Raw genomic sequence first — 12223 nt, forward strand, 5'->3', positions numbered from 1 at the left:
TGTGATCTTTTTTTCTATTTCAAGACCCTTCTGGTAATCCTACAATACAAGTCGGTCAGCCTTGCTGACTTGGTTGACACACATCATCGTATCCCAGTTGCATAGACCGATGCTCATGATCCTGATCACCGGACTGTCTGGTCCAGACTCAGTTATTTACAGACTGCCGCAATATAGCTGGAATATTGCTGAATGAGGCGTTAAACAACAACCAAACCAACAATGCAAGTCAACTCTCCTGCCCCACCATAGAACACACAGGTGTAGATGATACAGCCTATATCGCCTAAAATATCGCTGTCATCAATTCAGCCTCTATTCATGACCTAACACATCATACTGTCATGGCGGTGACAGGAACTGGCCATGATACACCCCAATACTTGGCCATGACATTTGCCGGAAATGTAGCACCAGTGAGATGATTGTACTGTGCAGTTCCTGGTGTATGAGGAGCTGCTTGTAAATACTTCCACCCTGACCTATCTCTACCAGAGTAGCAGGTGCTTGAAAGCTGCCTGTCTGTGCCAAGTGCCACCTCACCGTTCTTCCCAGTTCGTATGATGTACAGAAGCATACATCACACTACACTAGAAATAACACAGGCTATTTGAAACAGCAGCTACTGTAAGATACCAAGTCATCCGACTCTGTTTGATGGGAAGGAGGTGACTACAAGGAATATTAGATAGTGTGAAACCGAACAAAGGCGTTATCTGAAATATCAGGACAGATGTGAGCACTTTGGCTAAAATGGCAACCATAATATAGGAACTAACATTGTCACTGCAAATAGCAAGTTTAAGACAAAATGGGGAAAAGAGAAAACGAACTCCGTTATTTCACCTCCTAATTAGTCATTTTGGGTAATTTGATGACAAGAATACAGTATCCCTGTTGCCTTGTTTCACTGTTCTTATATCTTCACAAAACATTTTTTATGTTACTCCCTACAACCAAACTTGGCATTCAGCGTGAAACTTGCTCGAAAATTAGCCTTCAGCCAAGAAATCATCCCTTATCTAATATATTTAGCTACTTAAGGATGGAGGAAAACAATTGCTTGATATTCAGAGCTGGTTCAGCAAGAGTGGATTTCAATCCAAATTTCTGATTCCTGTAGCCTGTGGCAACGGATGGGGTAAAACATGTAAATCTATGAGAATGTAATTTATTGCTAGTTATTGATCATTCCAGCAGCTCCATATATAACCTATTTCTTGCCCCGAAACTTGCAGTCCATGAGGTGTTTGAAAGTAGACTCCATTGCCTGGCCCCAGAGTAAGACACACAGAACATCGGCCAAGATGGGAAATGTGTACAAGAATGTCTACCCAGAACAAGAATTCAATATCTTTTTCCTATCTACACTCTTAAGGAAACAGTTGGGCATCGACCAGACATCTTTGCCACAAATCTGGGACCAAACTGAATACCACTCCATCCAGCTCGGTGCTATTGGATTAGTTAAATATAACTATGTATCAGCCAGTCTTCCTGCAAACCTAAATGGAACTACCAATAGCTGAACCGGCCCGGTATTGATTGTAAAACTCTCAAATGCCAAGTTGCTAGGTCCTACTCAAATTCTGCCTGATACCAAATGAACGCCAAACTGTAAAATACACATTCTTAGCCAATACTGGGCTGAACAAACGGCCATTATGCAAGGTCTTCACAAATGTGTGAGACAACAAACAATGACTTCCACAGACAATTATCTTTGGTCCTTGATTCCAGATCAGACTCTTTCAAAATTACCGATCTGGCACAAGAAGTCAAGAAGAGGAAGAATCAAGGACGAGAGCAAAGAACTGATGATTGGATTCCAAGATATTTTCCTTCCAGATTGAATAACATTTAACATTTCCAAAGAAGCCAGAAATAGCGTTCCACAACCAGTAATTCATATCATGCAAGGATATAAACCTCTTTACTCACTGTGACCTTACATTGATATTTTCAGCAAATATGGGGTATCAGATTCTTCAATATATCAAGGTTGCAAATTCCAAGCTAACATGATATCAAAATATTTTCCAATACATTGAAGAGTTTGACAAATAATGATATCGGATCTGAAAAATTGAGCACGGCCATTAACAAGAACAAATCCAACTGTCATAGTTGTGATGAAAGTGAGCACAAATATTTCAAAGCAAAGCAGCTTATAATCATCTCACTGTGAGTTAGACTTTTCCAGTTGCAAATTTGTAGTTTGTCTCCACAGCAATCAGTGGCGTTAATATCTTAGTCAGCCATTATGTCACCATCTAATGACACCCTGCAAGGTTAATTTAGGTTGGTGCAGGGAAACCAATGTCTTTGTAAGATTTGGAATCTGACTGGTTTCAAAAGTGAAAATATCTAATGCTTTTCTCTGGTAGATTGCCTTGTAATGAAAAGTAGTAAGGATTCCTTACTTCAAATGTATTCCTTTTGGAAAACTGGGCAAAATTGTTGTTGATTATTTTTATTGTATGTGAATAGACAAGCTCAGTTTCAAAGGAGAAAGGGATGAAATGTTTAACTCACGACTGAAGGATTTCAGGAGTGAGTGAGTGAGTGAGTGAGTGAGATTTGTTATGCCGCATTAAGCACTGGTCCAGCAATATCATGACAGGGGACACCAGAAATGGGCTTGACACCTTGTACCCATGTGGGAAATCGAACCTGGGTGTTCAACAGGGCGAGCAGACGCTTTAACCATCAGGCTACCCCACGGCCCCTCAAGAATCATTCTGCAACCTGAGCACTTCAAAGGTTGTCGGACATGAGGTGGTTTTTGTACCATGAAGTAACTTTTAACCTTTATACTGAAGCAAAAGAAACATTGGTCCAGTTCCTTCAGAACATAGCCCTCCATTGATCTGTTAACAGAAAATTGCATGAGGACGACATTATCATGTTAAGGCTGATCAATACCACTTCTGGAACTTGGGTCAGGACTTGTCGAATAAATGCCATATTACCAGGAGACAGTGGGGGGCACCACAGACTGCCAACAGACAGCTATAGGTCACCAGTTCTGCCCACCATCTTGTTGCCTCGGTCTTAGTGTGAAACAATCTACTAAACTCTGGCTAATACTACTGAAGCGAATCAATCGACTAAACTTAGGGCTGAAGTAAAGGTGCGAAACAATCGACCAAACACCGGGTTGTAGCAAGGGTGTAAAATAATCTATTCAACTCCTGAACAGCTGCCCAACTGATTGGGATTTCGGGACCATGATTTGGCTTAACTCTGTACAAAAATCATAATGATCGTGATCTACATCATTTAATCTAAAAGTGTCAGCATTTGTCCACAATTCAGCTCTGGGACGAGATCTCAAATTTACCTCACCCTGTCAACAACTGCTGACAATTTCTCCCTGGGTTGAGATCACAAATTCACCTCACCTTGTCAACAACTGTGGACAACTTATCTCTGGGGCGAGATCACAAATTTACCTCACCCTGTCAACAACTGCAGACAATTCATCTCTGGGCTAAGATCACAAATGCATCTCACCTTGTCAACAACTGCTGACAACTTATCTCTGGGCTAAGATCACAAATTCACCTCACCCTGACAACATCTGCGGACAAGTTATCTCTGGGCAGAGATCACAAATTCACCTGACCCTGTCAACATCAGTTGACAATTTGTCTCTGGGCTGAGACCACAAATTCACCTCACCCTGTCAACATCAGTTGACAATTTGTCTCTGGGCTGAGACCACAAATTCACCTCACCCTGTCAACATCAGTTGACAATTTGTCTCTGGGCTGAGACCACAAATTCACCTCACCATGTCAACATCAGTTGACAATTTGTCTCTGGGCTGAGACCACAAACCCACCTAACCCTCAACACATCACAAGAAAATCATATCTTAGGAAAACATATTTCTCTTAAAAATAATATCTGAAATATAAAAAATTCTATTTCTTTAAATGTCTTAAAGATGATTTCCACAAAGTGAGTGAGTGAGTATGGTTTTTACACTGCTTTAAGCAATATTCCAGCAGTATCACGGAGGGGGACACCAGAAATGGGCTTGTGGGGAATGGAACCTGGGCCTTCGGCATGACGAGTGAACGCTTTAACCACTAGGCTACCCCACTGCCCCCTGGTTTAAGACCACAGATTCACCTAACATTCAACACATAGCAAGAAACTCATATCTTAAAAAAATACCATTTTTCTTTAGAATGATATATCAAGAAAATACTTCTATTTATTTAAATGTCTTAGATCTCTTAAAGGTGATTTCCACAAAGCATGACATTGACCCTATTGAGTCCCTAACATAATAAAGAAAACATAGGACTGACCATGCCATGACATAATGACCAGCTTCTCCGTGACAATTGTTTAAACAAAACTGCTTTTATTAATAGCCAGTCTGTTTACACTGTACACAAATACGACACTACAACTAAAATGCATACTTACAATACAGACACACGATGCTAAAACAACACACTCCTTCAATGCCAATATCAATTCCACCTACTCTGGGAGCTGGCAAGCTAAATAGTATACGAGTAATATGGACATATCAATATTATTGATTTTCATGTCAGCGTCTCTGCCTCCAACCTGTTTAAAACACATGTTACACTTAGCAACACATTGCTCGAAGATTTCACAAGTGAATGAAAGTCTGGTATTCAATTATATTGCAAAACATGCTTAATAACATGGACAAGAGACCTGAACATTAGTTAAAAAAGCATAACACTCAAATCAATGAATCCAAAGCAGTTTTGTCTGACATTTCATAATGCCAATTGTATAAATATCAATAATCCCCTGGGAGATATTGTATATAAAACACTGTTAGACGTTATCACACGTTTCCCACCTGTAACTATCGTAATGACTACATCAGTATTACCCACCAAACAAAACACAAGCTATGAATAATTCAAAACATTCCTCCACGATAGTTATCGATTTCTATATTTCTGATGCATTATTAAACCATGTATTTATTCTTAAAACACGTCTTTGACTTAAATCATGCACTGTAGAGTATTTCCCATTCAGGTGAAATCACTCAAGCAACGATGATTGTGCTGTGAGCTATGCAAGGATGCATGCTTTGTCTTACTGTTTTCATAACGATCTAAAATTGTTTGTGCTTTAGATAAACCATACTTGTTCATGAATATATGGTTCAATAGTGAGTATAGTCCAGTTGAGCAAGTAGCTTGGGTCTAAGTCTGCTTTGACATATTTTAGTTACGGCATGTCAGTTTGATATGTTGATTATATGATTTTGGAGGATAAAACTGAAAGCCACAGTGAGTGAGTGGGTGAGTGAGTGGGTGGTGGGTGGTGAGCGATGGATGGTGGGTGGGTGGGCTTTGGGCGGGTGAGCGAGCAATGGTGGTGGGTGGGTGGGTGAGTGGGTGGGTGTGTGTGGGTGAGTGAGTGAGTGAGTGAGTGAAGGAGAGAGAGAGAGAGAGAGAGAGAGAAATGCTCTAAAGACCAGGCTACCCCATCAGCCCTGGTGAAATGAATGAGCCAAGGTATCAAACTCATGCTTAATTGAAAATATGCTATCTTCCAACTACTACTCTTTACAAAATGGTGCAACAAAGTTTGTTTTCCACTCAGTATGAATCTGTCCTATTCATATCATTTTGACAACATACATTTAATCTATGGCCAATCTCCAAACAGCTAATAAAAGAATTAATGCATGAACACATATCAGACATGACAATAGGAATAAGAACTGAAATTAGGATTGACAGAAAATTATATAACTGCTCTGAAAAAATGAAACAGAATGCAATGTAAAAATATCAGAAACATAGCATTCAAAATAGCTTTTTAAAATAATCATGCAGAGCGTGTTTATTCACATCCTGTGCCAATAATTAATTCGACGACCAAAAGCATCGTATTGTGCACAAAAGTCTCCAAGGATTACAGACATGAAAATAGCACAAAAGACATTATCGTCAACTAGGACTAATAATACATCCAGCTATGGAATAAGCAATGCATTAAATTGACAACGCAAGTTTAACACAGAAAAGCCCTCCAATACAGCTTATCTGTAAATAGCAGGATTTTTACTTTTAGAAAATAGAAAAAAGAAACTCCATCACTTTGCTAACGTGACAAAGCTTTCTAAACTGTCATGAATTTTCAATACATTCTTATCTATTTTTATTTTCCATTGTTAGCGAATGATTTTTTAGCTTTTGTATTCGAGTTTCATCTCCGTCAATAGTCGTCCAACTTTGGCCACTTACCTGCTGAATGGCAGCATCAAAGTACACATCCATACTGGAGAAGTGTTTAGTTAGCGACTAGAAATAGCTTCAATTGTTCATATTTGATGAATGTGGGCATGGTTAGTATTCCCTAAATTGGCGCCACGCTCATGCATATTATTTCGTCAAGCCCTGCAAACTCCCTGATTGCGTAAGCAATCAATACTATCTCTGCTTAAACCATGTCAGCAAAAGAATGGACACAGACAGCAATATGGTCAAAAGAATTACTGCAATTTAAATTCACGTGGAAGTCAGGCATTGGCTTCATGAAGTCGGGAAATAAAATGGGTGATAATTGGGGGACTGTGTTTAGCAGCTGGAGGTATAGATGTTCGTTATTGTAGTATCAGCCTGATTCTCCATACAATAATGGAAACCAATAGAATTATCCTCTGCCTTTTCAGTTCACAATCTCTTGAAATTAAATTTGAACAGCATTTCTGTCATGGACAATCAGCTAAAGCATTTGTTAACACTCAGCTGTATAAATTAATCAGTCAAGACGGTGCACAAAACCAATCCTTGATGATTTAATATATATTTATCATATATAAGATATGCAGAACAGGTGCTTGTATGTCTTACCACAATAACATCCTGCATGTGTATCAATATGATATTTTCCTGATAACAAAACACACACCAAGGTGTGTCTACATGCATTTCCTCAAAACAAAAGATAAACAGGGAAATAAAAACAAATTCAAACTCCAAGTTTACCTTGTCTGAGGAAGCTTATTCTCACGAACAGGTAATCTAGATCTGTCTCACAGTCCCTGAACCATATTATTTTCCCTACAGCCTAGCCCTCCCTGCAATGCTAAAGCCCTAAAAGAAGCCATTCTAGATTTCCCCAGAAACTCTGGTCTCTCTGGAGCTCCTTTACAATTTTAATGGGTTTACCTGTTACAATCAAAAGTATATATATTCAGAGACTAAGCGTTAGTCTAACGAACAGGAAGAAATGCTTTTCACAAATAAGACAAGTAAGGACAATGGCAATGGGTTTTAAACCACTTTTAGCAATATTCCAGCAATATTGTATCTGGAGACACCAGAAATTGCAATTGTACCCATATTAGTAATCGAACTCAGACTTTAAGCATGATTAGCAAGCACTTTCACCACTGGGCTAAACATCCATTGGGACAGAAAGCAACCAGCATATTGTGTATGGTAAGGCTACCCATCATACAAAGATTCATGGACAGTAAAGTATTTGTTAACACTGAGCTAAATTTCATCTTCATAAAATCATATTATATTTTACAAACCAAATTTGTTTTTAGATATATGAATATAATACAACAAGTAATTGATTAAAATGATTCACAATTTCCAACTACTACCAGGCACATTCATTTAAATAAGTGTCATTAATATATTAAAATGCACACCAAAATATATTCATAGTCAATCAATGAACATGGAAAATTTTAATTGGTATTTTTAAATGTTTCATCAAGGCATGATAAGCATGAAAACAAGTATAACAAAAACTGAACCTGGTTTGGCCAAGGAAAATAGATTCATCTAATGATAGAGCATCCAGTGTAGAGATCACAACAGTTGTTGTACGCACATTTATAGCAATAATTTATGCAAATATATGCGGCACTTCCCAGCATAAGAATTCCATAACCAATGTTAGAGATTTATCTAGGATTCCAATGCATTTGCCATTTTGCAGACAGAATTGGGACAGAAAGCTATTTTTGTTCTTATTTTCTTCACTTCAGTACAATTAATATTTCATAAAAAGCAAAAATGTCCCCCAAAAGAAGTTTCTTGTTTTACTCAGTGTCTTCAATGAAATACAGGGATGTTCTGCAAATCCATAACATTGCATTAACAAAACAACTTGACCTGACAAATTAACAACATTTTGTTAATTCTGATTAGGAAATTATTCCTGACATTTATTTCAGACTTGGGAGCGAATTCTGCCCCCGGAGACGGTCTTGATAAGTCCCTATGAGACATGACTGATGCTGACCTACTACGTAAATGCACAATGTTAATCTGGCACCCACTTCAACCATCATATTTGGTATTTAGTTCAAACAATATGACGTCAATCTCAGCTCCAAATGAGGCCTTCTTTGAAGTGGGTGATGTCTGTTTGCCATTATTAGGCATTAACTCAACTGACGAAATAGATTTTGAATTACTGGCATATGCATAGTAACAAATTCTCACACAAATACTTAATTAATTCTCACTTTCTTAACCCTTTTAGACTCAAACAATGACAATATGAAACATACATCACAAACAAAATGGTTGTGACATCACATGAGGAATATTATTTCATATATGATAACACCGTATTCCCGGGAACAGAGAATAACCTTTCATTATCACTAATGACAATGGACCTGACATCGAACCTGATCTGCAAACACACAGTAAGGTAAGATTCAATTATTTCTAACCAGACATGCACTAATAAATCTATGAATGTGAAATATGCACATGGAATAACTCAACAGCAATTTTATGAGGCTTAATCTTATAGTTATCTCCATGTACTGTGTAAACCTCTGTCGGGGTCAAGGTCAACCACTGAATACCGGTAACATACTCAAAGCAGCAACACTCAAAATCAGTTTTCTGTGCGGAGGGTTTCAGCTAAATCCACAGCTTATGCAGTAGAAAGAGAATGTACACACGGACAAGAAAGCAGAAGATTTTCAGCTATGTCTGCCTGACTTTCTCCTCTCCTCCCACACATTTCCCATGTGTGCTGACTAGACCCACCAAATGCTTTCCTGCTTTGCATCTTAACATTATCTATGTTAGAGCAGAGACGCTGCCAGCCATAGTGACCGGCTAACGAAGCTAACACTACCTCGCAAAATCAATCAGATCTTGTCCCTACAAGGCAGCAAACCACAGCAATGTGTGCAAATCTCACCTCGGTGAATCTGTGTCCAGCTCTAGTAATCCTTAGTGAGAAGTCCCCAGTAATTTTCATCCAATATGTAGTAAAGCACAGTGGCGGTTTTCACTGACCAAATCCAAGCTGTTACCGTAGGGAAGAGTGATGATCATAAATTACCTACACCTGACACTAGTACCACCATCCCGACAGGTGTGTCCGTCCATGTTGGGTGACACAGCGGTTGTCTGTGCGTCAGTACGGCGGCACCAGCTTCACCGGTTGTAGGGAGACGGCAGCAGCAGCGCTAGCACTAGCAGAGTTAGCAGGCAGCAGTGGTTCAAGCCAGCCCGTACAGTGCAAATGGTGGCTGCTGTGTAGCTCCAGATCAATGCCAATACACTCAATCCATACATCCACCGATGATCAAAGCTCTCTCTCACTCCTGGCTGCTCTGCAGCTCGGCGCTTCTACTTCAGACTACTCCACAATCGCAACTTAATCCTAAAATGCCAACACCTTTCAAGCGTACATGTATGCTCTGTGAGAAACAGAGCATCACATAATTTGCTCACAGGTAGCGTGAACAACACAAACACGAGAAATGCAAGCAACAACCGCAAGATCAACTCAAGCACGTGCTTCCAGCTGAAATAAAGCACATAAGGATCTGTCCTTCCTCTCTCCTACCTGTCCAACCTAACTAGGCCACACTCAGGTAATAACAAAACAAGACTGATTTCCACAGAGCCTGACCAGTGTTTGATTCACTGGGTGTGACTGGTTGGTCAAGCACAGGACAACAGAGACCATCTGCTGCTCCCTACATGCGCTGGTACAGCATTCTCAGGTGTAACTGCCGTGGTTTAGAGTTACCAGGAGGTGCACCAGCTGGGGGAAGCATGCAGGGTATTCACTATTGCTAACTACAGTCAGGAGGGATACGCATGACTGACCTCCTGCCTTCCTTCACAGCTTACCGACTTACCGGGATCAACAACATCGTAGCTGAAACAGCCTGACTGACGCTGTGTATGTTGGAATAGATGCAATGTGTTCATTCATCATTTCTTTCTGCATGACTTAGTCTGGATCAAAATAGTAGATTGGTCCAGCCATTCATCCGGTATATATTTGTAAATTTAAATATTCAAGACTAAAAGGTACACATTTCAGTTTTAGGTGAAAACATGCTCCACTACAACATGCCCCACTACAACATGCCCCACTACAACATGCTGATATTGGACATTTCCCCACCACAAAAGAGCTCTGTACTTCCCACTACCATTATTTCAGATAGTGAACAAATCTTACACTGATGATATCCCAGGTTGATTAATTGGAAGCCTGCAGGGGTGGGGATTGCTATGCTGAACTGAGGCCTGTGGGGGTGGGGATTGCCATGCTGAACTGAGGCCTGTGGGGTTGGGGATTGCTATGCTGAACTGGAGCCTGTGGGGTGGGGATTGCTATGCTGAACTGAAGCCTGTGGGGTGGGGATTGCCATGCTGAACTGAAGCCTGTGGGGGTGGGGATTGCCATGCTGAACTGAGGCCTGTGGGGTTGGGGATTGCCATGCTGAACTGAGGCCTGTGGGGGTGGGGATTGCCATGCTGAACTGAAGCCTGTGGAGGTGGGGATTGCCATGCTGAACTGAGGCCTGTGGGGTGGGGATTGCTATGCTGAACTGGAGCCTGTGGGGTTGGGGATTGTTATGCTGAACTGGAGCCTGTGGGGTTGGGATTGCTATGCTGAACTTTCGAGCCTGTGGGGTTGGGGATTGCTATGCTGAACTGAGGCCTGTGGGGTCGGGGATTGCTATGCTGAACTGGAGCCTGTGGGGTTGTGGATTGCTATGCTGAACTGGAGCCTGTGGGGTCGGGGATTGCCATGCTGAACTGAGGCCTGTGGGTTTGGGGATTGCCATGCTGAACTGGAGCCTGTGGGGGTGGGGATTGCCATGCTGAACTGAAGCCTGTGGAGGTGGGGATTGCCATGCTGAACTGAGGCCTGTGGGGTTGGGGATTGCTATGCTGAACTGAGGCCTGTGGGGTTGGGGATTGCTATGCTGAACTGGAGCCTGTGGGGTGGGATTGCTATGCTGAACTGAGGCCTGTAGGGGTGGGGATTGCCATGCTGAACTGAGGCCTGTAGGGTGGGGATTGCCATGCTGAACTGAGGCCTGTGGGGTTGGGGATTGCTATGCTGAACTGGAGCCTGTGGGGTCGGGGATTGCCATGCTGAACTGAGGCCTGTGGGGTTGGGATTGCTATGCTGAACTGGAGCCTGTGGGGTGGGGGATTGCTATGCTGAACTGAGGCCTGTGGGGTGGGATTGCCATGCTGAACTGAAGCCTGTGGAGGTGGGGATTGCTATGCTGAACTGAGGCCGGTGGGGTTGGGGACTGCTATGCTGAACTGGAGCCCTGTGGGGTCGGGGATTTCTATGCTGAACTGAGGCCTGGGGGTGGGGATTGCCATGCTGGAACTGAAGCCTGTGGAGGTGGGGATTGCCATGCTGAACTGGAAGCCTGTGGGGTGGGGATTGCTATGCTGAACTGAAGCCTGTGGAGGTGGGGATTGCCATGCTGAACTGAGGCCTGTGGGGTTGGGGATTGCTATGCTGAACTGAGGCCTGTAGGGGTGGGGATTGCTATGCTGAACTGAAGCCTGTGGAGGTGGGGATTGCCATGCTGAACTGAGGCCTGTGGGGTTGGGGATTGCCATGCTGAACTGAGGCCTGTAGGGGTGGAGATTGCTATGCTGAACTGAGGCCTGTAGGGGTGGGGATTGCTATGCTGAACTGAGGCCTGTGGGGTGGGGATTGCTATGCTGAACTGAAGCCTGTGGAGGTGGGGATTGCTATGCTGAACTGAAGCCTGTGGAGGTGGGGATTGCTATGCTGAACTGAGGCCTGTGGGGTTGGGGATTGCTATGCTGAACTGGGGCCTGTGGGGTGGAGATTGCTATGCCTAACTGAAGCCTGTGGGGTCGGGGATTGCTATGCTGAACTGAAGCTTGTTAGGTGGGGATTGCTACATATAACTTAAGCCTGT

At 42.1% G+C, this 12223-nt stretch overlaps 2 protein-coding genes across 2 annotated transcripts in view; both read right to left on the bottom strand.

Annotated features, from left to right (window-relative positions):
• Positions 1-10072, bottom strand: part of LOC124260524 (plasma membrane calcium-transporting ATPase 2-like) — a 107373-nt gene extending 97301 nt beyond the window's left edge. The window contains exon 1 of the mRNA XM_046694857.1: positions 9202-10072. The gene's annotated coding sequence lies outside the window, so the exon portion shown is untranslated. The remainder of the gene's footprint in view (positions 1-9201) is intronic.
• Positions 10073-11540: 1468 nt separating this feature from the next.
• LOC124260520 (soluble scavenger receptor cysteine-rich domain-containing protein SSC5D-like) lies at positions 11541-11894 on the bottom strand. Its single transcript, XM_046694849.1, has one exon. The coding sequence runs from the start codon at positions 11892-11894 to the stop codon at positions 11541-11543; it is 354 nt and encodes a 117-aa protein (XP_046550805.1).
• Positions 11895-12223: the final 329 nt, after the last annotated feature.

The sequence above is a fragment of the Haliotis rubra genome, unplaced genomic scaffold (genome assembly GCF_003918875.1).
Source record: "Haliotis rubra isolate DU_JTF1 unplaced genomic scaffold, ASM391887v1 Scf768, whole genome shotgun sequence".
Taxonomy (NCBI): domain Eukaryota; kingdom Metazoa; phylum Mollusca; class Gastropoda; order Lepetellida; family Haliotidae; genus Haliotis; species Haliotis rubra.